Raw genomic sequence first — 26,961 nt, forward strand, 5'->3', positions numbered from 1 at the left:
GCTAGCAAGAGGCCTCTTGGGACAGCTCAATGCAAGAACAGGGCCACGCTGAGCAGCAACTTCCCTGATCTTGCAAGTGCTGAGAATCCCCTCCCTCTAGTGTCTGCACCGCTCTGCTCCCATGTTGCATGAGTACATGGTAGCTGGAAGATGATATGTCACTGCACTCATCTGTCCCATCTGGTGTCTGCAATGAGGAGGCTGTTCTACTTGGGCGAGCTTCCCTGGGTTACAAATCATGCAGAGAGCCTACAGGAGTAGAAGAGGCTCACCACTTTCTCCATGTACACACTACACCAGGGGTCTGCAACCACTTGGACCCGTTTCCAAAGGGAAAAAAAACTGGGAGCCGCAAAACTCGTCATTATAAAAATAACTTTTTTGTCACTTTTTTATTATTTCTTTGTTTGACCCCTCAGAATTACTCCTCCTCATAGAAATAAGCGTTAAATTAACAAGTTACCTTTTTTTTGTGTGTGTGTTCTTCACTCCCCTTCAAAACAGTGACCAGCGTACATGCCCCCTTTCAATGCAGTGACCAGCGTACATGCCCCTTACAATGTAGCGGGCGGGCGGGAAGGTGACGTCGGGACGGTGCGTGACTAACGCACGCACCGCCCCCATGCGACGTCACAGCCAGTACAGCGCCCGCCACAGTGGGGAGTGTCGGGGCGCACAATGCGCCTCCTCCCCTCGCTAGTATCCGCCCCGGAGCCGCGGCAAAGGTGTAAAAGAGCCACATGCGGCTCCGGAGCCGCGGGTTGCAGACCCCTGCACTACACCATTAAAGCACATTCAAAGCACATATCCCACCCCCCAAGTAATCCTGGACACGGTGGTTTGCTAGGGGCTGCTGGGAATTGTGACTGGTTGAGGCGTAAACCACAGGGCCCAGAGTTCTGGGCGGTGAGGCGTGTGCCTTGAATGCGCTTTAAAGCTGGAAATGTGCATGCAGCCACTTCCCACCCAACTCGTGGAGGATGCAAGGGCAAAGGGCAGCAGCCTGCGACCTGGAGGACTCTGTGTGAGCTCAGGTGTGTGGGACAGAAAGGTTTTTCTTATGTGCTGAGCTCTCAGTGCCTTTCAGGAAGCAGAGAGGCTGCCTCATGGCTGGGAGCCGGTGACTCAGCTCTCTTGCAACCTGTGTTGCTGGCAGGCCAAGGCGTGGCTGGGGCCCCACTCCCACCTGTTTACCCCAACAGGAAAGTAACTATTACGTTGTCTCTGAAATCAGAGATTAAGAAACAGCGTGAATAACCAGGGACAACAAGTCAAAACTGTATTATGTGTAAATAATTCTTTTCGGAATGTCAATAAAATGTACAGTTGTTTTTCTTTTATTTGTCTGCAGCATTTGTACGCTGCCCAGTTCCCTCACAATAAATAAAGATGAAGAAAATTTGAATGCAAAATAAAACATAATAAAATAAAAGGCAACACAAACGTAACAAAAACAAAGGTCACCGCACCCTCAGGGTTAAAACACATCCAGCTGTGTCACCCACTTGTGCATTGCGCTCCCATCCTGCAAACAGGCCTTAGCCTTTCTCTGATTCCCCACTGCAACCCCTACAATTCCCAAGGCTGCTTTGGGTGGTCACTCAGAAATTCAAAGGACACTGGAAGAAAATATGTAAAAATCGCATTAGAAGCTAGAAAAGCAAACTAATTCTGCATAGATAGGTGTCGAGGTTTTTTAAACAAACAAACAAACAAACACCCCTTGGAAATCCTAATGGAAACCTTCTTCAAGGGAGGCTCTTCACAGATTCACATGTATAAGTTACCAGTTTAATGATGCATCACAACTTCATCCAAGAGTTTATACATGTTGACTATCACAATTTTGCTTCCTCAAGAAACTAAGGGTCAAATTAGATATGATGTCTAATGCATCTTTAATATGTAGATTTTTAAAAAGACAATGGCTGGAGTTTTTTTTTTGGGGGGGGTGTTAAAATATAATTATCAGGATTATAGTGGGGGTGCGGATTGTATTGGGATTCCTTCCAATGAAAGTAGCACCCCTCCAAGCTCCGATCTTGATAATGGATATTTTGAAGAGAGAAGGTATCTGTATCATAGTATCGTAGAATTGTTGAGTTAGAAAGGACTCAAGGGGTCATCCAGTTCAACCCCCAGCGATGCAGGGATTATTTTACTGACGGCACCTCAGAACAGCGAAAGGCTTTCAGGGCTGCAGGAGTCAGCCAAATCAATAGCTTCTCTCTGCGCTGGGCCCCTTTTCACTCTCCCAGCAGCCAGTACAACTCACTGTTTACTCTGCAAGCGTTTCTGTAGAAGGTAGGCAAGGGCTTTCTCCTTCGTGGTTTGAAGTACTAATCATAAACCCTGGATCTGGTGAACAGACACTGTTTTGCAAGACACGGAAGCTGAATACCTGTTTGACATTTCACCAGTTCTCTCTCTCTCTCTCTCTCTCTCTCTCTCTCTCGTCTGTGTGTGTGATCAGTTTATTAGCCACCGATGTTGCAATCTGTGTCACAGCAACAGAGCCCAAAATGCTCATTTATGCCCAGCAGGAAGGACTGAATGTGTGTTGGGCTTCCTTGTATTTTCCGCAGCTGACGCAACGTCACAGGCCTGCCTGGCAAGATGTCTCCCGCTTGGGATCTGCTCCCAGTGCATTGCTCAAGACTGCTCAGGTGTTTACCTGGATGTTTACCAACACAGAAGAGGGGCTGGCCCCACATTCCTGTGCAGTTGAGCAGAGGTCATCATCAGCTCAGCGACTCCCCTGCTTCTCTTGCTTTACTTAGAGAGAAGACTCCCAAAGTCATCAGTCAAATCCTAGGAAATAGATCACCACAAGGTCAACGTTTGACATGTTGAAATAAATTCCAACGTGGGCATGTAGCTCTTCAAATGTAGCAGACAACAAATGTCTGCAGGCCACCTTTTGGAAGTATTAGAGTGGGGGTCTCAGTATTGCTTAGTCTTGGGCAACATGGATCTTGCTCAGATGGTCACAAGGCGGGGTCCTGTGTCTGGGGCTCCAAGAGCCTTTTAAAATGGGTATATTTATCATCCTCATCCTGCTACTCTTTTACCAATAAATGTCCAGAGTGATTCACACAGAATTGGGAGGGTTAAAGAAAAGACTGTGCTCTCTCGGGGAAATTCAGTGGTTGTTCTTCTGCGCCACTGTGGCCAGTTCTTTTTCATGCAGGAATGGGGAACGTGTGGCCCTCCAGAGGGTGCTGGATTGCGGCCCCCATCACTCCTGACCACGGGCCAGGCTGGCTGAGACTGATGGGGCCACAGCCCCCCTGGTGCTCTTAAGGCTTATCTACACTTCTGTTTGCCCCTCTGTTGTCTCCCAGGATAGCTTGCAGTTTAGCACTGAATCGGAGGAAACAGCAACTGGGTTTTCTGCTGATTGCTGTTTGTTACTGTTTATCACGAAAGAGCAGGTTTTTCTCTCAGTGTATGGAGAGAGGCTGCCTTTTACAGAGCAGGGTGGGTGGGAGGAGGGGGATTTATTGTGGGTAAAAAGGAGGAGTCAGAGGCCTTTCCCTCCAAGAAGGAATCCTTCTCTGACTGGTAGGTGCACTATTTATTGCTCATGCCAAAAACATGGACGACTCATTTAGCAGTTCCCATTAATCACATCATGTTGAAACAACCCTGGCCTGTTCCCGCATTCCATGCTCACGTCCAAAATCGTGGCTAGATGGGGGAGGAGCGCTTCAGAGCCATACAGAAAAACAAACAAAAAGCATCCCCAAACAGAGTCACATATATGCCTCCAGCTACAAATGCCTCAATTCACAAGCATTTCTCTTCTTTTAATCATTCATAACCGTGTGCCCGATCAGGACTTTGTCTTGGATAAAACTAGAATTGCAAAGTGCTCACGGTATTTGTGCTGAAGCATTGAAAACTCAGGAGGCCAATAAACTTGCACAGTTCATATATTAATTTATTCATAGGTGGATACATTTATTCAATAGGCATAACGTGCAATGGTCATTGTTAAAGTTAACAAAAGAAGGATGTTGACTTCAAGGCAATTTGCAGGTAAATATAAACTGGGGTCTTTTAGAGGTTTCCTGCTGAACTCTTTTAAAGTTGCTGATCTTTTAAAATAAGAATAAGAATCATCTGTTGCCTGAATGACCATGAGAAAGGGCAGGAAGGTCACTGTTTTGGCCCTGGCGCAACTCAAGAGACACACAAAATCTATGTTTGGGAAGTCACAGGTTTCATATCCCCTTGCAGGTGCCTATATCTCCTCCACATGGGGGACTATGGAGTTGGGTTAGGTCAAGAGAGCCTTAATTTTTCTACTCCAATTTCTGCAAATCCTTCCAGCTTCCACCCCATCAAAGGTTCAGATGTGTCAGGTTTCTCCTCCTTCCCCCACCTCAACACTTTTCTTGTCTCAGATTTCTCCACTTCCCAGGATGGCCAGCCCAAGGCTTCAAATAGTACACCCTTGTAAACAAGCCCCCTTCCATGCGATCAGGTGGGCAGAATGGAGCTGCCCCAGTGAGTTCCAGCCGGTATCTGCAGGGCAAGAGTTTTTCTCCCTGATAATATTGTTTTGGGCGGTGCTCCCATCCACTTGCCTTTCTCTGACCTGAACCGGCTTTCGGCTCTTAAAAAGGCAGGATGTCTTGGGTCTGCTCAGTTCCTGCTCTGCTGGGCTCAGAGGCTTTGCCAAGGAGGGAAGAGGTGTGCTGAAGGTTTGCCCAGGCTCAGGATGTCCAAAGCAAGCGCCCTGGGTGCAAGCGACGGTTGTCCAGCTGAAAGGAAAGACGGCCTGTCTCTGCAAGCTGAGGGGACGAGCAACAGCAATGGAGGAGAGCAGGAGCCCCCCAGCAGAACTTCTGTGGTCATCTGCCAAGCGGTTGGGAGAAGTATCTTCACCTCCAGCATCTCACCAGCAGCAGAGAGAGTGAGCCTTATGCTGAAACTGGAGGAGGAGGAGGAGGTGGAGGAGAATGAAGGCGCAAATTGCCCAGTGCTATTTATACAGCTGTCCGAGCTCTTCAGTACCCCTGAAGGACTGGAATGGAGGCAAACCGCCAGGTAGGTGGCTGCTCACTCAAGGCTGGACTTTGTGGCAGAACACATGCTCTGCATGCAGAATTCCTCAGGTTCAGTCTGCAGGGCTTTCGGTTAAGCGGCTTTCCAGCAGGAATGGGAAAGACTTCAGCCTGCCTGAGTTCCTAGGGAGCTGCCAGGTGTCAAAGTGTGCAAATTCTGGTCTAGATGGGCCAGGAAGCTTCATACACTTGGATGCTTCAATCTGCCTGGCTGGGGGCACTCTGACCAGCCCATGGCCCCCACTGGGGAAGTGATTTTGGGGGGCAGTTGGGGGGGGGAAATCTTCCTCCTCATGCTGCTCTTTTGGCAGCTGGAAGTAGGCTAGGGTCTCTCATCAAGTCATTTCTCCTGGTGAATAATCGGGTGGGGTTGTCCACCTTTCAAATGCCACAAATTCAACCTTGCCTGTTTCAAATATTAAAACCCCGATATTAAAAGTCAGCCTCTTCACTTGTGCCTAAAACAAGTTTGAGTAGAAGGCATCATTCACACTCAGGGCAATGCTCCACCGTTAATCCTGGCTTCTTGGCAAATGCCAAGGTAAGATGAGGGAGGGTTTGGGGAGACTCATAGCAGAAAACACAGAGAAAAGCTGAAATATTTGGCAGAGGCTACACCAGACACAATAATCTCGCAGGCAATGTTGCTTGCCATGTTCTCATCCTGAAGCGTGGGCAACGCATGGCAGCAGCACACTGTGGTGGGTAAAGCACAGTGGTTAACAACAGGTGAAATATCAGTTCATAAACAAATTAACTAGGCATGCCACTCCCAATAGCTCCATAGCTAATGCATCTACATCCCACCTTTTTTCTCAAAGGAGCTCAAGGTGGTGTACGTGGTACTCTGCCTCCCTCATTTAACCCCCAGGCAGTGACTGGCTCCAAGGTCATCCAGTGGCCAAGTGGGGCTTGAACCTTTGCCTCCCAGGTCCTAGTCTGACACTCTAGCCACTAAGCCACACTGCCTCCCAGTGTAGCGAGGCTCTTTTCATATGTGTAAAGTGGTTTGAGCGAGCAAAAAAGTGTTGCAAATGTGCAAAGTATTATTGTTGTCATTGAAAAGTTTGGCATCACACACTTTCAGCAAGAAGTCTTACTGATGATGCATGATAAAAATACTCATTTTTAAAGGAGAACACATAGCTGTGAATGGCTCCTTGAGTAGGGAATCATCACATCTTGTTTAAGTGATATTTTTTGCTCTTCAAAAATATTTTGCAACCCTTTTGAAATGTCCAAGAATTTGTCTTTGATGACAATACGTGTGTCATTTAAGAGTGTGTGAGTGAACATAGTGGTAGAATATCCTGGGATTTGTCATAGAATTCTTTCTCCTCATGCTCATCATATAGCCATCACATTAAAATTCATGGAATTTCATGTAAATGTTGTTGAGGGGACACTTGAGAGAGATTTCAGAAATGGTCCACTCTTGACCACATTCCTTCCTCCTCTTTCTCACTGTTCATCTCAACTGATAGTTGCAATCTGTACCGGTAGCCTCTGCCCTCTCACCTTTCTGCATGGAGCAATCACAGGCTCAGGTACAGAAGTAGATCTCTGCTTTTTGAAGATTGCAAGTAGCGATCATCTGTGGGGGGAGGGGTGCTCCCCTATTTATTTATAACCTTTTCTGGAAGGATGTCTTTTACATGATTAATTCCTTTACAGAATTCATTCATGTAACTTGACTTGTAGTTTGTGGCTTGGCTTGCTTCTTTGAGTTACCCACCTGCATGTGTTGTGAGTTCTCCACCTGAGGTTCACTCATTGTCTCTGGGACTGTTTTTACTCTGAAAAATGGATAACTGTTTCCTATATGCTTAATTTCTCGACTGTGTTATGCATATATGTGTGTTGATATGTAGTGTTGGCTTGGCTCACTTTCCTGAGTTGCCTGGTGTGAGACATATATATTATTTCAAACTTTCTGATTTCGTCACAGTTGTAGCCTATACCATGTGATCTATGCGGACCCTATATAGAGACAGTAGAGGGTATTTAGCTGTATTTAGCCTATGCAATCGCTGTTCACCTTAGATGGAGGTTTATGTGGGCACTCTGCAGTATAATAATAATAATAATAATAATAATAATAAGTTGGCAACTGCATATGGGAGGGGAAAAACTGCACTCAGGGACCTTAGCGAGCTATACCTGCCTGCTTCTGCTAGTGAACTCAGCATCAGATGATATTGCAGTGAATGAGCATATGGGGCAGGATCACAGCAGCAAGTCCCTTTCTAAATGCCCTCCCCCAAGTACCTGTACGTTCTCTACACAAAGACAAGCCTTTAGCCTTGAAATACGGTAAATGTTGAGGATGGGTGGTATAAAAATGTCCTAAATAAGCAGACAGGGCATAGGGTTGTATGCACACAGGACAGCCTTTCTCAGCCTAGCTAGGGTCCCGCTAGTTAGCGATGATGGGAGTTGTAATCCAACAACGTCTGAGGACCCAAGGCTGAGAAAGGCCGAGGACACAGGGGCTGTGCTGTCCTAGTGAATGCATGCAAGTCAGGGAGTGCGTGGCCACCTTAAGCTGTCTGACAGCCAGGCAGCTTGGTTGCCCTTTGGACCCCTGATTTATCATGCGGTGCCCTGAGAGATCAGTTCATCATGTCACTCTGACCTATTTCTGGAGAACAACTTTGCTTCCTTATAAGAGCTGTCAGCACTCAGCCATTCATGGCCTCATGCGTTTGTGCTGAGGTTGTATACCAACAACAGGATTTTATTTTTATTTTATTTTTTGCAAAATACACATCTGCACGCAAAAATGCAATACTGTACAACATTTTGCTTATGGTGGAAAAAACTAAAAGGGATTGGACTCAGCGACAGGCATATGTCCCTGGAGAGACCATCCCAGGCTGGAGGAAAGGCTTTTTATAATCTGACCCACTTCCAAAAGTGTGAAGTGGCCTCTGGGAGCAAAATGAGCATTTTGGGAGGTTTGTGTGGCCTGGTTCATTTGGGCAGGGTAACTGTGCCCAACATGGATCCAAGACAGCCGCTGCCTCCTGTGTTGCCTAGGCAACCAGAGAATGCAAGCCACCAGCTTTGCACAATATTCCTTCCTTACTGGCCAATGCCCTAGGCAAGCACCCTTTGAATACTCCTCTTGGGTGGTCAAATACAAACAGTGAAATGGCAAGGAAATCGCTAAATGAAATAGAATTAGGTTTGATAAGGTTTCACATTTCTACAAATATCTGTTTCTACTCAGATTAGAGAGTCAACTTCATGAATTTTTGGTATATTATTATTATTATTATTATTATTATTATTATTATTATTATTTACTTCATCTGTAGATCCCAGGGCAGTTCGCAACCCAAAAATAGACTGTTTCATGCCCGCCCTACTCTGAAAACATCCACTGATGTTCCATTGAACAACATGGTTTCTAAGTTGCTACACATACCGGTGCCTGGCAAAAAGGCATTATGTAAGCATTTGTGGAGCCCTTGAAAATTAAAAAAGAGACCAGTTTGCCAAAAATAGTTTTGGCTGCCCTGTTATTCCCTGTTTGTAGGGAGCGCAGCCAAGATAAATCCTAAGTGATGAGTTGATAAGACTGCAGAAGGAATTGGCTTCAGTCCCAAGCAGGCTTCTGCTAGCGGGAGTTCCACTCACAGGATGCTCCTGCTAGCAGACGTGTGTGGAGAGAAGGGTGCCTTTTAGCAGTTCATCCTTCCCTGTAGTCCTCTATGGTGCCTCTCCTACTGTTTTCAGCCACAGAGAGCTGTGGGGGGGAGGGGAAATCAGTGAAAATTGCGGTCCGCCCCACGCAACTTCTGCCAGCAGGGTGACATGTAATCATGGACTCTACCTGTCTCTTACCTGGAGTTTGGCTCCTGCTGAGGCCTGATAAGGAGGCCAGTAGCTGATGCACTGCAAGGTTCTCCGCAGATCAGGGTTGGATTCCCTTACATGCATATCACCAGCAAACAACCATGAGAAGAGTAAAAACCTGCTGAGGGAACAATGCTCCCGCGCTTTCCCCAAAGCGCCAATTTGGACATTCACGTGTGGGCTGCCAGTGTGCGTGATTCATTCTGTTTGTTTGTTTGTTTATGTATTTATTCATTTTAAAATCAGGACCATGGAGGGTGGAAGAGTGTTTTCTTTAACCCTTTGCTCCTGCACTGTAATCCTGGCAGTGGCATCTTTCCTCATGGCAGAGACACACTTCAAGGTGATATTTGTCAGGACCACAACCTGGGGGGAATAAGTTTCGGTTTTGATTTTTTTAAAAACCAAACTCCTCATGTCTTCATCCTGACTAGTTTTAATTATCCTAGAGCTGTCATTTCTTATGTTTTCCTCCTTAAGTGCAAGAGTCAAAATCTTGTCACTTGAAAATTAAATAAGACATTCTGGTGAAGCCATGTGGTCGTGGCTTAGGAAATAGAAATTTTGCATGCACAAGGATCTCAGATGTGGCCTTCACTTTTTTCCAATTGAGGTGGATAAAGTTTGAAGAGAAAGTGGAAGATGGAGGAGAACGCTGGAGCAAGCCTCACGTGACAACTCTCTCCCTTCACAGCCTGTTTGAGCTACGGACATGTATAAAGAGAGGAGCTGTCCTGCTGGATTTGGAAGCTCGCAATTTTAAGCAAATACTTGGTATGTGGGAAGTGTGCATAGATCCCTGCGTGTTCAGAGAAACCTGCCCCTCATTAGTCAAGTACGAGTGGCGTTGCAACTCCTTTAGTGTTATTATTGCCAACTCCGGCTTGTTAATTGGTCACTGTAACATATTTTGCTTTCAGGTAAACACCACTGTCTGTTCTTTCCTCATTTCACTTCCCAGTGGCCTACATTCTGTTCCCTACCTCCACCCTCCATTGTGTAGAAGGGAGAATTTCAGCAACTTATAAAGGGGACCACCCTAACTGATGGACTCCCTGATTATCAGAAGAGTCAATAATGGGTGGTTTGTATGGAAATCCTTCTGGACAGATTCATTTCCATGTCATTGGAAAACTGCTCTTTATTTGCATGATGGTGATTTATATTAAGGTTCTTCAGCTTTTCTAGTAAGGCAGTTTTTTTAAAAAAATTAAAATATAAAAAGGCTTCTTCAGTAGATGCCAAAGATTATAAATGTTTACAGCAAAGGAGAGGGGGGAGCCCTTATTTTGAGAGGACTCACTTTGTGTTTATTTTGTGTTCAAGAAAAGGTGATTGGAACCCAAATAGAGAACCATGCCCTCAGGCCAGAGCTCTCAAAGAAGCTCATGTATGTCCTGCTCCTCAAGCCTCAGCACCACATCACCAAATCTCAGCTGAGGATGCTGGTGGAGATGGGTGTGGCCTCCTGCTCCGGTAAGTAGTCCTTGCTCTGTCCCTCTGGGTCCCATCCCTTGCTCTTTAACTCCATGCTACAGCAAACAGGCAACCAGTGTGTAGAACACTGTTCAGGTGGTGGCACCAGAAATCCACTTACCTATAAACTATTTGAAATCAAACCTTTATTAGGCATTGTACAGATAAAAGAAGGCAATCTTTAGTTTATAGGTTTATCTTTACCTATAAACTAAAGATTGCCTTCTTTTATTCAACTCAGTATGACTTATTTATGATTAGGAGTACATTTAAACACTAATCCCAGGAGGAATGACTGCATGTGTGTAGGAATGACTGCATGCTCCTGTGTGTAGTCTTTCGATGGAATTGTGTTTAGAAGTGTCATGGGGCTTTCTCTATTTTGGTTTTGGTTTTTAATTTCTGTTTCAGACAAAGCTAACAGCCGCTCAGATCTGGTGGGTGAGGTCTCAGAGGTGCCCCTAAAGGAACAGGTAAGTAATGTGCAGTGCATGTAGGGAGAGAGGGAAGGTTGCAAAGGCCTCAAAGGCCTCTTTACAAAGACACTCGGGTCCTTTACAAGGACTCTTTCCTGGTGTGAAAACATCTCCACACAGGACCCCTTTTTAAATTCTGTCCAATCAGCTCCTCATAGCTTTGAAAGACCATACCTGCTTCTAGCTCTCAGCTCTGAAGTTTGGATGGGGTTTCATTCAGGGAGGGATGCCCTTTACGTTAAGGAACACGAAAGAAGCAAGTATCCTTCGGTTAGAGTTAGGGGTGGGAGATGTGGCTCTCCAGATGTCGTTGGACTCCAGCTCCCACCAGCCCCAACTTCCATGGTCAACGGTCAAGGATGGGGGCAGCTGTGAGCTGTAGTTCAGTAGCATTCAGAGGACCAGTAACACCTGATTTTCCCATCCCTGGAACCAGGGCTTTTTCCCTGGCAGAACATGCCGGAACACAGCGCCTTGCTCCCCTTTAATGAGTGAAGGAATGTGGGGACACAGTATGAACCATCCTATAAGATAGTGTAGCCCGACATCTTGTCACGTGACTTTAGTTTCAAGATGGTGTCAATGTTGGCGTCTGAGTTGGCAACTGAAGTGAGTTCTGGCACATTTTTTCTACAAAAAAAGCATTGCTTTTTACCAGCATGAGTTTGACCAAACTGCGGGAGGCAGTGGAAGACAGGAGTGCCTGGCATGCTCTGGTCCATGGGGTCATGAAGAGTCAGACACGACTAAACAGAAGGAGTGTTCTTCCAGTCTGTCAGTATTTTGCAGAAGGAATTCAGGGGCAAAGCAGAACTTTAGGTTTGCACAGTCTTCCTAGCACAATCCAGCCAAGATTGCCATTGCCAGTGACTCTGGGACTGCAAGGGGAAAGTGAACCTCTTTGCAGTGCCCTCGCTTGCCAGGGCAGGGCAGTCTTGCACTTGCTTAGGCCCTTCCTAACCGTGGCAGAGAGCCACTTATGCCAGGCTGCTTTAGCGCGGATTTCACTGGTTTTTGTCAGCTGAGTAAAATGTTTGTTTTAAAGAAATGTTTGTTTCTTAGTTTGTGTGCAATTTGGCCTAGTTGTGAAATGCATGGGTACCCAGTAGCCCTTGCCTGGCTTCATTGTGAGTGAAGATATACATCACTAGAATGACCTCTGATTTGGGATATCTTCCTGGCAGTGTTCAGAATGGTTGGCTGTACCATTGAGACTGAGAAACCTCCCAGGTGATGCTTTTATTTTGGATCAATGAAATGTGCAGCAGTCACCATCAACTTCCCTAGTTTGGGCACTCCCCAAAAAAGAGTTAACGGTTGTTGAGGTCTCCCTCTCTCCTCTGTATGGTCCACAGCACATGTTCTGTCACCTTACCGTTGCTTTCTGAGCTATGGATCACCAACCCTAGATTTTTCTCTCACTGCAGCTTAATAATCACTTTAAGAAGAAGATTCCAGCTGGGACTGAAGTGGCCAACATTCTTGTAGGAGAAGCCAGCTTCCTGGAGAAACCTTTTGTTGCTTTTGTGCGTCTGCAGGAACCAGTGCTTCTTGGGAGCTTAGCAGAAGTCGCCTTCCCCAGCAGGTAAGAAGCAAAGAGGGAGCAGGTCAGGACAGCAAAGTTTCCTCTGTAGATGCTAGAGTGAAAGGGGTGTCCTGCAGTTCTTGGCATAGGAAATTATTGCAGTTGTCCGTGTTCTGATACACAACTAGATGGGTGTAGTTGTGGATTGCCAAAGGTCCTCTTTTTCCAGGACACATCCTCTTTTTCATTGGTAGAGTCATCATAGCAATCCATAGTTAAAAGAAGTCAGCAAATGTGTCCTCTTTTTTGCTCTTCAAAATATGGCAACCCTACACCTGGGTAGCTAGCTGGGTGCTACCTCCTGAAGATATAGTGGGCAAGAGATTATCAGGTGTCATCAGCCAGCTGACCTACGCCTGGATAGCTGTGCTTCAATGCACTGTTGCCCCATGGCACGGCAACACCTGAGGGGCTGAGGTGGTGGGAAACCATTTAAATTGCTTAACTGGCTTCAACAAGGCCACACTTCAGGTCATTCTGAAATATTCTCAATCTATTCAATGCTAAGGCTGTGAACAGCAGTCAATCCTGACCAGATCCCGTATTTGCCAGGACTGTGGAGAGTATGCTCAGTGGCAAGTCATTGCTGTGGTGTTTCTTTCTCCCCATTCTTTTGAGAAATAATTTGTTCCATTTCAGTGGCCGCCATCTTGCTCCTTCCAGTTACGCTCACGGCATGATGGCAGCCAGTCCCACACAACTTAGGGCAGGGATAGCCAATATGGTGCCTCCATGTGTTGTTGGACTACAACTTCCATCAACCTCAAACAGAGGCCATGCCAGCTAGGACTGATGGAAGTTGTAGTCCAGCACACTTGGAAAGCTATCTCTGGTTTGGTGAATTCTCAGTTAGGCAGGATTCTATCTTCTTCTGTCGGTCCTTGGCCAAACCCTGAGCCAGACTACACCTGGGGGTGCTGGTAAACCAAGATCCATAGGGCTAGAGGCAAGTTAAGACAGGCTGGTTCCTGAGCGGGCTGGTAAGTTTGAAGAGAACCAGAGATGGAAGGAACATTGGCAGGTGGCCTGGTGGTCAGCTTTCAGGTCAAGCAAACAGAGGAAAGAGTTGTCCAGACTGAGGACCCCAGTCTAGAGCATCAGTCCTACAGAGACAAGCCTAACTGGTTCCTCAGGTCACCTGTTCCAGATGGCCTAATGAGTCACCGTTTTCTCACTCTGACCGCTGTATCAAACGTGTTGCAGCACAGTAGAAGATCAGCCTGAGAGCTTCCTTAGTAGTGTGAGGAATAAAGCGCCTGAGCAATTTGTGCTGAGTTTAGGATTGAGGCCTCAGTGAGCTGCTTGCTTTGAAAGGAGGGAAATGGGCTCATCTTTGACCCCACTCTTGACATTGCTGTGACTCTGTCTAGGTTCCTCTTTATCCTCCTGGGCCCCAGAGCCAAAGTGAAGGCCTACCATGAAATCGGCAGGGCTGTGGCTACTCTCCTGACAGATGAGGTGAGTTTGGGTTCTGGCTGGGAGGTGCAAAGATCTGCTACCACTGCCATAAAATTAGGGAAGGTGCCGCACACTGCAGTTCTGGCATAGCGTGATGGTGCTAAAGGCTGGAGAAGTCAACGGGTGATTAGCACCCCTAAAGTCAATCTTCTAATTGCCCAGGGAGGAACAGGTCTTGGATTGCTAGGTAAGGTTGCCACCAGTTCAAACTTTTTAATGGGCTGTCAATATTTTTCAGAACCCTATCATAATTATCATGAAATGTATTGTGAACATAGTTTGTCCATATTCTTTGTGAAAGGACTATTGTATGACTGAGCAAACCTCATATAGCCCTGCCTTCTGTTTCAAACTGATGTGTCTTGGAGGGGGCAATTGGCTTCTGGAAGTAGCAAAGAACAATAGCAAATCTGCTCTAAACTAATAAAAAGAACTCCCCAGAGCATTTTTAATGTAGAAAATATAATGTATATAATGTAGGAAAACTTCAAATTATTACGTAGGCTAGAAAGGAGCTGCATTATGCATTAGTGACTTATTTTCCAGCTGCAAAATTAATGATTAAAACATGTAACTTTATAGTTGTGATGATACTTTGGCCCCAGTAAGCCCCTTAATGCTCTATCATTGACACAGCAAATGGCTGAATTGTCCATAATTTCCTCCGTTTAAGGGTGAACAGTTTTCTTGACATTTTAGATTGTGTAAGGTCATAAGTCTGTTTTGCTGCATGCAGGCAACCAAAACCACCACAAGCCCTTGCACTTTCCCGGAATGCGTGATTTGTCTTTCCTGTAAGCAGGCAGAGCTGGGACTAATACCATTCCTTTCCAGCTTTTCCAGAGGGTTGCCCGGAAAGCAAGAGACGCAGAAGATCTCACTGCAGGAATTGATGAGTTTCTGGATGAACTGACTGTCCTGCCCCCGGGCAAATGGGACCCAACCACTCGAATTGCCCCCCCAAAATGCTTGCCTTCACCACAGAAGAGGTATGTGCAAAGAGGAGCTGGGAACAGGAAAGAAAGTTGCTGATTCTTAGATCCCTTTAGCTAATTTTTTAATATTGTAGAGATATTTGATTATATTCGTGTACACTGCTCTGGAATCTATGTTTTGGATGAAATGTTCAAAATAATTTTTAAAAGATGATAAAAAAATAAGGGGGTGGCAAATTACCTCGCAGTGTTTCAAGCCACTACTGTGAACATCCTCTATATCTCATTGCTGGGAAATTCTGGTCCTTGCCAGCCTCTCTGGCCCAAGGCATGCAAATGTTGCAGGCTCAGGTGCCTGTTCCACTCCATTTGTGACACTGCCAGGCAACACAATCCCTGTTCCTCCAGCCATCAGGTCTTGTGTGTGTTCTGTTTTTATTTGCTTCTTTGCTGGAGGGCATCCTGGCTGCCTGTTCTGCCACACAGTTCCATTGTTTCCTGTAACCAAACTACTTCAAAGCTGTGTGCCAGGCATAGGCAAACTTGACCCCCAGATGTTTTGAGACTACAGTTCCCATCATCCCTGACCACTAGTCCTGTTAGCTAGGGATGATGGGAGTTGTAGCCCCAAAACACCTGGAGGGCTGAGTTTGCCTATGCCTGCTGTATGCGCTACCTTTATGCTTTGGTTGTTTTTTTAAAAAATAGAGGTAGGATGGGGGCAAGGCACGAACCTGCAGTAATGCTGCTGCCATCACTGCTAACATGTGGGCTGCATCAATGATTCCTGCACTGCAGGGGGTGGACTAGATTTACCCTTGGGCTCCCTTCCAACTCTACAGTTCTATGATCAGATATGAGGCTGCCCATTATTTCTCTGGGTATTGTGCCATGAGGCATATGGAGGACGTATCACTGCATCTTCCGTACAAGCCACTGGAGCCTGTCAGTGGCAGATAGGAATAGAGAGGAGAGTGGAGGATTGACGGCCCCCAGCAGAATGCTGCTTCTTTGCAAACCAGAATGCCTCTATCCTGAAAGGTGCCCCTTGCATTCTTAGGATCGCCTTGCACTTCCGCGAGTGGAATCCTCACGCGAGTGGGCACTTGTCTGCCGCGGACGAGCGTCATGCCCATGGGCACCAGCACGTCAGTGAAGAGCTGAAGAGGACCGGAAGGTAAAACTCAGGGCAGGGAGGGGGACTGTAGGCAGGGGCTTCCCGCCAGGCCTCTGGAGTGGGGAGGCTCACAGGTACAGGGCTGGAGCAAGGCCAGCTGTGCATCGTTGCAGCACTGGCCTGGAGTGGGAGGTGGGAAAAGGGGCAGGGGAGACCAAAATAACCACATGCAGCAAATTAGAAACCCGGGATTAAGGAAGTCTCTCCTTTTCTCCCTCCTGCAGACTATTTGGAGGGTTAGTGAAGGATATCCAGAGAAAAGCCCGCTGGTACTGCAGCGATTTCTATGATGCCCTCAACATCCAGTGCCTTTCAGCCATCCTGTACATCTACCTGGCCACAGTCACCAACGCTATCACCTTTGGAGGGATGCTGGGAGATGCGACAGACAACATGCAGGTCTGAGCAAGAGTCCTGCTGGCAATGCCCACATGCGTTCTGTGGTTCCCAACACCTCTGCTCCCCCGCCTCATGTTGCCACAGCAACCTGCACAGGCACACTGGGGGGGGGGGAGAAGGGAATGCAGCTCTGGCACTCCTTGGTTGCTGCACAGGAGCGGGGGATCTCATGCCCACCAGCCCAACTGCAGCAGTTAGACGGGGGTTGGCCACTTAACCAACCAGAGCCATGTGCTTCTTCCTGCGATTCAGGGTGTGCTGGAGAGTTTCCTGGGAACTGCTTTTGCTGGAGCCTTTTTCTGCCTGTTTGCTGGCCAGCCACTCACCATCCTAAGCAGCACGGGGCCTGTCCTGGTCTTTGAGCGGCTTCTTTTCTCCTTCAGCAAGTAAGTAAGACCCCTCATATCGGCAAGTGTTCGTGCTGGAAGCAAGCTGTCGGAGCTGTCCTTGCTTATGACCCTGAATGACGGGGTTATTCAAGAGAGGTTGAATATATTCAAGAGAGAGGAGGGAGAGAAAGGAATAGAGAAAGAAAAATTAAAAATTAAAGAAAAGAGGTTTTAAAAAAAGGATAGAAAAATAAGATTAAGAAAATAAAGAATTTCTGATTATTCATCTGTCCACGATATAAAAACAATATTCACTTTGTCCAATCCAATATTACATCTCATAAAGCCACTTTCTATAAACAAACATTATCTTCAGTCCTCAAATCCAGATATCATTACTTCATTCTCTTTTCATGCAAAAAGTCTATGAGAAGTTTCCAATCTTTAACAAACGTTAACAATGACTTTCCTCTGAAAGCATGTCATTTTTGCCATCCCAGCTAAGTCAGTCAGTTTTAACAGCTGTTCTTCCATTGTTGGTGATAATGGATCCTTCCTTGTTTGTACATAAAAGTGTTTTGCAGCCATAATTGCATTGTAACAAAGTTCCATAGCAGGATGTTCACTGTTATTGGGAAATGTGTCAAAGCATTTACAGAGCACGGTTCAGCATGTCAAGCCCAGTAAGAAAGTCAGCCTAGCTTAACTTCCCAACATAAAAAGGATCATGCAGGAGGCCTCAGCTGATCAAGTGCAAGCAGGCTATCACTGGATGAAAGCAAAGGGCTTGTCTCCTGGTGCAAAGCAGTGGCGTAGCGTGGGTTGTCAGCACCCGGGGCAAGGCAAGTAATTTGCGCCCCCTAACCCGTGGATTTGCGCCCCCTAACCCTAACCCCCAGATGTTGCGGCCGGTGCGGCCGGCCCCCCCTGCACCCCCCACGCTACGCCACTGGTGCAAAGTGTCTTGACCAGGCATTGCTGCTCAGCTGCCTTCAGCTCAGCCTGACAGCTGAAGAGGCTGGTGCCTCTGGGGAGAAGAGGGGTGCATTCTACCTCCCCCCCCCCATTCCCAGTGCATGGATTCCATTGCTCATAATTTGATAATTTCAGTTATTAACTGAGTGGTGTGCATGTGAGAAATAGGTGGCCTCAGACTACCATCTCTTTCTACCTTTTTGTAAGTGAGGGGAGCCGACCTGCAAGCTGGCAAGAGAAAGTGCTGAAATGTCAGTCTCTCAATAGCGGAAGACTGGCTGTAGATGTAACTCCTTAGCTGCTATGTGCCTACCTTGTTGAGACACCAGGGCAACAAGGTTAGAGTAGGATGTGGCATCTTGTGGTTAACTGACTGCTCTCTTGCAAGTGAAGCAGCCCATTCAGGAATATTCTTTTGGCCCTTCCTTCCTTCCTTCCTTCCTTCCTTCCAGAGACTACAGCTTGGATTACTTAGAATTCCGCCTCTGGATTGGCCTCTGGGTGGCCTTCTTTGGCCTCATACTGGTGGCTACCGAAGCCAGTTACTTGGTGCAGTATTTCACACGCTTCACCGAAGAAGGCTTCTGTGCCCTCATCAGCTTCATTTTCATCTACGATGCAGTTAAGAAGATGCTGTCTCTGGTGGAACACTACCCAGTCAACTGGGACTACAAGATCAGTGATGTCACCTTGTACAGCTGCACTTGCCGGGTGCCAGAGAGAGGTGAGATGAGAAGCCCATGCTTGTTGCAATGGGTGCGTTGGAATAGCTGGAAACCCCTGACCATTAGGTCCAGTCGTGGCCGACTCTGGGGTTGCGGCGCTCATCTCGCTTTATTGGCCGAGGGAGCCGGCGTACATCTTCCGGGTCATGTGGCCAGCATGATCAAGCCGCTTCTGGCAAACCAGAGCAGCGCACGGAAATGCTGTTTACCTTCCCGCCGGAGCGGTACCTATTTATCTACTTTGAGGTGCTTTCGAACTGCTAGGTTGGCAGGAGCAGGGACCAAGCAACAGGAGCTTACCCGTCAAATAAGAGCAGCTTAAAACATAGGAAAAGCAATAATTAAAATAAAAACCAATTAAACATTGATAAAATTAAAACTATTTATGGGTACATAAAAATATATTAAAACCATACAGGTAATTACAATAAAAACAGCAGAGCACCAGACCTTCAGTTCCCCAAAGTCTGTTGAAATAAGTCTTCACCTGCCAGCAGAAGGAATGCAAGGAGCGAGCCGGTCTAGCTTCTCTAGAGAAGGCCCTCACCTGCACCCCCCCCCAATGTGCCTGGGAGTGTGGCAGGACCAAGAGAAGGGCATCCCCTGAAGATCTCAAAACCTGGGCAGGTTGCATGAGGAAATATAGTCTTTCAAACAGCTTGGACCTAACCATTGTTTCTTTCAGCCAACTCTTCTCTTCTGAACGAGACACTGTTCCCGACCTTCAGCAGTTTGGGAGAGGTAAGAAATTGAATCGTTTTCAATGATTAGGATGTGAATGAAAGGAAACCAAGGTCCAAAGAGCCTACAGTATGTTGTGACTAATGCAACCGACCAAAGGAGGATCAAGAACTCCATGTCCCTTGGAGACCTTGAATTATTTCCTGGTGTCATAGCTGGGACAGGTGGAATGGCCAAGGGGTCATCATGCAGTAGCCGTCACTGCCAAGATACATCCTCACCCTTATGTGGACTTAACGTCGTTCTTTTGAAAACATCACAGCCTCACAAATGCTAGACCCTTCTGCAGTCCTTCTGGAGTCATCCCATAACTCCCACCCCCAAAACAAATCCTAAATAGATGCTCCTGCCCATTTTATTAGTTAATGGTGAAGTGGCCCAGAGGGCAAGTTGCAATCATGGGATGAGCCTGCTGTGGGAGGGCAGGGGAAAGGGTCGCCCTGGCTGCAGCTGCCAGTGACTGTGGCCTTGAGATGTGCAGCCAAGACACACTCTTTCCCTTACTTAACGCACCTACTAAGGCTGTCCTTTCAGCATCCTGGGGATGAAAGGATTGGTCTGGGGAGATGAACAGCATCTCTGGATGTTCCATGCGCTCCTCATTCAGATGTGGCCTAGGAGGAGAGGGCAAAGATGGACCTCTCTGCCACCCACCCATTCTACAAGCCCAGGGCACTTCCATGTCGGTGATGGGACGCCACACCTGGGGCAAAGGAGATCCTAGGGCACACACTGCTCTGTCCTTTGAGGGAGGGGGAGAGCCCCAGGGCTCAAGGGAAGCAGGCAGAGGGAGGACTGAAACCGGGAAAGGGGGGTGGAGTTTGGGATTCAAAAGGGTTCATAATTACAATTTATTCTGTTGCTTTTATTTTTTCTTATCATTGTTATGGGAAATTCGTGGAAGGGAACCTTGGTCGGCCTTAGAAAAAATGGTTTAAGAATAAGAACTGATGTATAAGTTCGATGTTTAAGTTTGGATAAGGTAAAACTGGATTTTGTAAACGAACTAAACTAAATGAAAATAAGGTTATCAAAAATAAACTGAAGAAAGGGATGAGAAACACTGCAAAATTAATGAATGTTAGAATGATGACGGCTTAGAAGCTAGGTGGTTTATAGCAATAATGTTCAAGTTAAAAGAAAAGAAAGGTTAAAACTAAATGAAATTAAGGGAGAGGACTTGCTGAATAAATATTTTGAAATTGGAATACAGAAAGGGGAGGTAGGGGGAGGTCAGCGAAGTAAGGCATAAGAAAAAAAGGGATTGAAATTATACTTGTTTTTTTTGTCTGTGTTTTGTTTGTTTTACTTTTGTATATAATTTCTGAAACTTCAATAAATATCTATTTTAAAAAAAAAAGGGAAGCAGGCAGAGGGCTGCCACTGCCACTCCGAATCCCAGTGACCTCCACTTGAGGCAGCTGCCTCACATTGCCTGTTGGTCTGGCCAGCCCTGTCCCTGCTCTGAATCTTTGCCCACAGGGTGGCTGGGGACCAGGGAGAGGGAAGAAAGGCAGAAAGGGATGCTGTGCATACAGAGAGACGTCATCATGATGCTTGAGACTGGGATCAGTTCCACAAAACATCCATCCTAGGCAACAGCGCATCTTTCCGCCTTGCTCAGGGCTGGGATCCATTTCTTTAAGTCAGGCAGTGTATACTTGCTCCTCCGTGAGATTGCTGCTTTCTTCTCCACAGCAGTCGGAGTTTGGGAACTGGTCCCTGCTGACCAAGAAAGAGTGTGTACAACTCGGAGGCCACCTAGTGGGCAACAGCTGCAACTTCGTGCCTGACATCACTTTCATGTCTTACATTCTGTTCCTGGGAACATTCCTCTGCTCTATGGCCTTAAAGAACTTCAAGTCCAGCCGCTATTTCCCCGCAGCTGTGAGTACCTCCCCTCTCTCATCCATTCCCTGGATAAAGGGGTGGGCAGGTGGTTTCAATATGTGCAATTACAACTACACCCTCCAAGTTCTTTCATGTGCCTGGTTTCTTCTACACCAGGAAATCTCCTTACTTCCTTCAGTTGGTGCTTCCTGGTGGGTCCCAGAAGATCTTGCCCAGCGGTCAGTGTGAGAAATGAATGCCTCCATCCCTCGGCCACCGAGGCTTTGAGGGGAGGCAGGAGGCCATTCCAGCAGGATTCCCTGCGCTTTCTGTATCTGCAGGCAGATTCTGAACATAGCAGACACCAAGGCCAACTGAATACTCAATAAGCAAAAAGCTCAGCTCTACAATTCAGGACTGTAGAGCAGTTGGTTAGAGCATAGTGCTGATGATTCCAGGGTGGCAGGTTCGATACCCGTATGGAACAGCTGCATGTTCCTGCATAGCAGGGGTAGACCAGTGTTTCCCAACCTTTTTTGGGCAAAGGCACACTTGTTTGATGAAAAAAATCTCGCGGCACACCACCATTACAGCCCCGTGACGTCAGCGCGCAGCGTCACGCCGGGAGGGATGCACGAAAGTGAAAGTTTTCAATTTTTTTCCCCTCCCCCTTGCCGGGGAACCTCCAAGCTTTGGGGGTGGGGGGGGAGGAGGCAGCAAAGCGAGGGACTGAGGGTCCCTAACCCTAACCCTAACCCTCACCGATCACCCGGGAAAGCATGCGAACGAGGAGCCCCCGTGTCCTGCTCCCGGCAGCGGACGGCACAAAGCGAGGAGGCCTGGACAAGGCAGCACGCTCCCCGCTCTCGCTGCATCGGGGCTTTTCTCCTCCAGGCCGCTTTCGAAGTCCCCTTCTCCGCTCCCAAGAGCCGGAGCCGCTGCTTCCAGGCCCTGTCCGAGCCCCGACTTGTGGCCTCACTTCGAGGAGCGCCTGTTGCTGGGGACGGGGCTGCATCCCCCTCAGCCGCCGCCTCGCTTCCTTCCAGGAGACCCGATGGCTCCCCCTCTCCCGCTCGCCCTCCTGCGCCCGCAGCAGACCGAGACCTCCCCGCCCCCGCCCGGCCCTACCTGGGCGCCTCCAAGCCCGGCCGGCTCCGCGTCGCGCTCCACGCCGGGCAGCTGCAGCGGGGGCGCGCGGCGGCCCGGCTGAGCGCGCCCCGGAGCCGCCGCACCATCGCTCGCAAGTCCCTCCGAGAGCCCTCAGGACTGACTCCGGAGTCGCGAGGCGGCGCGTCGCCCAGGGAAGGGGCGGCTTCCCACAAGTCCTCCGGGAAGCAAACGCCCTCGCCCGCCTCCCTCCAGGCAACATCTCGCGGCACACCAGGCAACATCTCACGGCACACTTGTGTGCCGCGGAACACCGGTTGGGAAACACTGGACCAGATGATCCCAGGGTCCCTTCCAACTCTACCATTCTATGATTCTAAACAAAATGTTTCAGTGTAAAGTCTGTTTGCTTTGCTCCCCTATCCTCCCACCCTCCCGCCAGCCATCACTTAACTTTTCTTTTTGATGTGCTTGTCCTAGTGGTCCATGGTCCAGAGTGAGGCTTGTTGGTCCCATTGACTGCATTAGATACTTTAGGGGAGGCAATGAGGGGTTTTTTCCCTTGACGAAGGGCAGCCCACTGTAAGGATTCCTGCTCTCAAATGAGTGTGGGTTGTGTCCCTTGGCAGCTTGTCCGTTTTAATTGCTCTTCTTTTTTTCTTTACAGTCATTGGGGACCCGGGGGAGGGGGGGAGTTGCACAATAAGTTCGCAGGCATTACTTGTTTTTAGCATTTATTTTATATTTCATTCTAAGATTTGCATCCCTCATAATAGCACACAAAAAAGAAACTAAAGAAAAGAACAGGCCATTGTTGAGAGGATGCAGACCTCTCTCCTTAAAGTAGAGCATGTTTGCTAGATTGCTGCTGCCATCCCTTCCCTCTCTCACCTGCACGTTCTTTGCTTAGTTCCATCTCTCTCTCTCTCTCTCTCTCTCTCTCTCTCTCTCTCACACACACACACACACACACACACACACACACACACACACACACCTCTTCCAGAGTCCACCATCCTCTCACACAAACATCTACAGTTATAAAGGAAGTGTAATTTCACGTCTTGGTGTATAGAAAGGAACACACACTTTTTATCGGAACCTTCCTTATAAGGTGTTTCACTCCTGACTTTTCTGAATTTTATTAAAGTCCAGGGCTTCTTTGGAATGGGAACACTAACCTTAACTCTGCATACTTGCGAGTGTAAACCTTGCTCTGCAAATCTCATGGCAGTTATTTTGTTTGGTTTTTAGCTGCGGAGGCTGGTGGGCGACTTCTCCATCATCCTGGCTATCCTCATATTCTGTGGAATCGATGCTGCCCTTGGACTGGAGACTCCGAAGCTCATTGTGCCCAACAAATTCAAGGTGGGCCTGGCTTGGAGCATGCCAAAGAGTTGCTCTGTTAGGGTGCAGAATAAGTGCAAATGTTGCGTCTGGGGCCATATGTTTCTGTGGAATTTTAAAGGTGTGAGAGGATTACATAAGAAAGAAGTTTAAGTAAAGAATTTCTCTGCATGTAGCACTTTTGATCACATTTTCCAAGATGGCAGTTCTGCAAAACAAATTCCTTCGGGACCATTAATGTTTAACTACTTGAAATGTTTCGTATGCCATCCCCATCTCAGAGTTGAGCAATTCCAGGGGTACAGCAGTTGCCCAGAGTTCTGTTTCCTTAGAATGAAGGTCAGCAGAGACTGTGATGTCTTTGGGGTGCATGGTATTATTTACACATATATACAACCTGAGAATAAGATGGAGGAGCTCACAGCATCAACACCCTTGAAGGTCTTGCTTCTTCATCTGCCACAGCTTTGGCTCCAGCACAGAGCAAGCGTGTGTCGGGTTCCAGCTTCCAGCCTCCTCTGACCCAGCTCACTGGCTTTTGTTCTCCTCCCTACCAGTTAGGGGAGGGAGGGGGGAAAGGACCACCCATTTGTTCTATGGCACAAAGTAACACTAGTTGTGGTGCTTAACTAGCTAGCCAAAGTCACTGCCTTAATAAAGTTTGCTCTGATACATTCTACCCCCACAGATATAGGACCCCAAGTTGTGGGAAGGGACTCAGGGCATCATCCAGACTGATGTCCCTGCCACCCAGCCCCCACAAACCTGAAGGCTGGGTGGTAATGCCAGATGGGGACTGGAGTTTCATACAGCCTATTCAAAATAAGAATGTCTTGCAATAGCTCTGTTTGGCATCTGCAGTCCATCTCTGGTCCCTGAGCTCAGCAGAGGTTATTTGGGCATCATCTGTGCCTTCTTGACAGCAGGGGATAAAACAAAAGATCCGGCAGGGCAGTGCAGTTTCTGGGTCTCTTGTAGCACCAGTACTATTCTTAAAAGGAAGAGGGAAGGGCCACTTCACTGTGTGGGTGTGAATGTCTCATGCTGTGCAATGGGCATACTTTTAATTAGTGTGTATTAACATGAATTAAGTAACACATTGTTGACTGGCTCAGTACAGAAGGCAAAAATGGCAGGAGTCAGAGAAGAACCAGTTTTCTGCACCTGGACAGGATAAAAGTAATGCAACATATTGCTAACATTGGTTAGGAGTTTGTTGTGGAAAATTTGCCCATTTATACCTCTTGGTTCCTTACGGATTGATTGATTGACTGACTGACCCACCCTCTGTCCCTCTTGGAGGTGCGCCAAGAGGAGTGATAACACACAGCAATTTTGTAATTCTTATAAGCAGCCTGTGAAGAAAGTCAGCAGCACTAGCTCCATGCCACAGATGGAGAACTGAGGCTGAGAGACACGGCTTGCATAAAGTCACCTAGTGACTTAACAGCAAGGTTTGAACCAGGAACTTCCTGGCTCTCAGGTTCAACCACCAAACTATAGTGTCTGTTGGGTATAAAAGGGCACACCTCCTGTGTCTAGGCAGAACCTGGAGAAATTACACGTACCTCAGAAATTCTCCATTGCAGCAGAAGGAGAGGTAGCAGCCATCCCTGTGTAGCACACTTGCAGTGCTGCTCATTACAGCCACACAGGGGAGGGGGAAATCATGGGACTGGGGAAGAACAGTGAGAGAAGCCATGGGATGTTTCTGGGCTTCCGTAAGCCACCTGAAACGCAGAAGTGGAGCAATGGAAGCTTTTCCTGGCATGGAAATAGAATGGGCGTGATGGCGAATGCAATACCTTCTAAACTCTGCTTTGTCTCCAGCTGCTGTTAAAGGCAAAAGGGCAGGAGCACTGAAATGAAGGAGGTGGCCTGCTGCTAAAGGGGCTCATGATTATGACTCATGGCTTCCTGAGGCAGCTGCCCCCAAAGGGAGGGATTGCTGTGATGGGAAGGAAGGCCTCTTTCTGACTAGGGTTGGCCCAATACATTTTGGTACCTGAGGCAAGCCACGAAATGCTGCCTCCCCCCGCCCCCAAGCAGGAAAGAAGGGGTGAGTGAAATCAGGAATAAGGGGGGGAAAGATCTACAGTCGTACCTTGGAAATTGAACGGAATCCGTTCTGGAAGTCCATTCAACTTCCAAAACGTTCTTAACCCAAAGCACTGCTTCTGATTGGCTGCAGGAAGCTCCCGCAGCAATTCAGTAGCTGCAGAAACCCCGTCAGACGTTCAGCTTCCAAAAATTGTTTGCAAACCGGAACAGTCACTTCTGGGTTTGTGATGTTCGGGAGCCAAAACGTTTGAGAACTAAGCTGTTTGAAAACCAAGGCACGGCTGTATTTTGGGAACAGCGGGGGTGGGGAGGAGACGAGCAGCACCTCTTATTCACCAAGCAGCCGTCCGCCAGATCTGCGGCCCCTGTGGATCGTGCTGCCTGAGGTGGTTGCCTGGCCCTGCCTCTGACAGAACTCACTGTGTACAGGGTGAGTTCAGACAAGCGCTGCACATTGTGGGCAGCTACACTGATACATAAATCAACAACTCCAAACTCAAGAAGTGCCGGATATCCCCACCGATAAACCCATAAATCTCCTGTGTTTGGACTACAAATAACAGCCATACTGATTGGCAAACTGAGCATGGATTCAAATTGATTGTCTTGCCTCTCCGTGTGGCATGTTGATTTATTAAATAAAATATACACTGATTGCACACTGATGCAATCGACTTTCAGGTACTGTAGTTTAGAAGTGCTCTGGGGAGGAAAAGACAGCGTTGCAACGTCTTGCACACGTCTCAGCCAATCAGAGCTGTGCACAGCCAGCCACCTTTTAGGTTGCAATTTTTGCAGGGCAGTATCTTCTGTCTTGTTTGGTACTCTACAAATATTTCCTGCACACGGATCAATTATTCATTTACTGCTTCCAACAAATATATATGGCATAGCTTTATAGCCGAGTCTATGTTTACTCAGAAATAAGCTCCAATGATTTAAGTAGGGCTTACTCCCAAGTAAGTGTAAATGGAATTGCTGTCTTAGACTCTTTAGCACAAACGCGGGGCAATGTCCTGATGTCTGAAAGATTGCTGACTCCATCCCCACTCCATCCCCACTCCCCAGGGACCCCTGGGAGGGAGAGACGCATGTCTCAGGCTTCCGTTGCCTGGATTCTTTGGGGGAGCCCAGGACAGTTAGACGGGGATAAAACTAAGGTGTTCAAGGCCTGCACAGACTACAGGCATCGTAACTGAGCCAAAGCCAAGCAACCCTGCCATGGCTGTTCCCCGGCGGCACTGTGAGCAGGGAAGCAGGAGTTGGCTGGTGGATCAGGGCCAAGCTTAAGCTGCCCTGCTGCAGGCCTGGGCGTGAAGGATTAACTGAGGCTTTGTGGGGAGCAGCCCTGCCTGCCTGCCAAAGGAGGGGCGTAGGAGGGAGCTCCTGGTCTCTCCTCCTAACAGG

General features: G+C 47.7%; 1 protein-coding gene across 3 annotated transcripts in view; it reads left to right on the forward strand.

The window, feature by feature from the left end:
* Positions 1–4,028: 4,028 nt before the first annotated feature.
* The window catches only part of SLC4A9 (solute carrier family 4 member 9), a 39,555-nt gene continuing 16,622 nt past the window's right edge, over positions 4,029–26,961 (forward strand). The window contains exons 1-14 of one of the 3 annotated variants that reach the window (XR_014222978.1): positions 4,029–5,055; positions 9,547–9,707; positions 10,260–10,409; positions 10,821–10,882; positions 12,313–12,470; positions 13,841–13,928; positions 14,763–14,917; positions 15,924–16,040; positions 16,265–16,439; positions 16,692–16,825; positions 18,196–18,467; positions 19,154–19,209; positions 20,911–21,096; positions 23,401–23,514. Coding sequence is in view for 1 of the 3 variants with exons in the window: in XM_082236062.1 (XP_082092188.1) it covers positions 4,727–5,055; positions 9,547–9,707; positions 10,260–10,409; positions 10,821–10,882; positions 12,313–12,470; positions 13,841–13,928; positions 14,763–14,917; positions 15,924–16,040; positions 16,265–16,439; positions 16,692–16,825; positions 18,196–18,467; positions 19,154–19,209; positions 20,908–21,096; positions 23,401–23,514 (2,160 nt within the window). In the remaining 2 variants the exon portion in view is untranslated. Of the gene's footprint in view, positions 5,056–9,546; positions 9,708–10,259; positions 10,410–10,820; positions 10,883–12,312; positions 12,471–13,840; positions 13,929–14,762; positions 14,918–15,923; positions 16,041–16,264; positions 16,440–16,691; positions 16,826–18,195; positions 18,468–19,153; positions 19,210–20,907; positions 21,097–23,400; positions 23,515–26,961 lie in introns of all 3 variants that reach the window. The other 2 variants (XM_082236062.1, XR_014222979.1) reach the window with 2 other exon arrangements.

This window comes from Podarcis vaucheri (assembly GCF_965113315.1).
Source record: "Podarcis vaucheri genome assembly, chromosome: 8".
Classification (NCBI taxonomy): Eukaryota; Metazoa; Chordata; class Lepidosauria; order Squamata; family Lacertidae; genus Podarcis; species Podarcis vaucheri.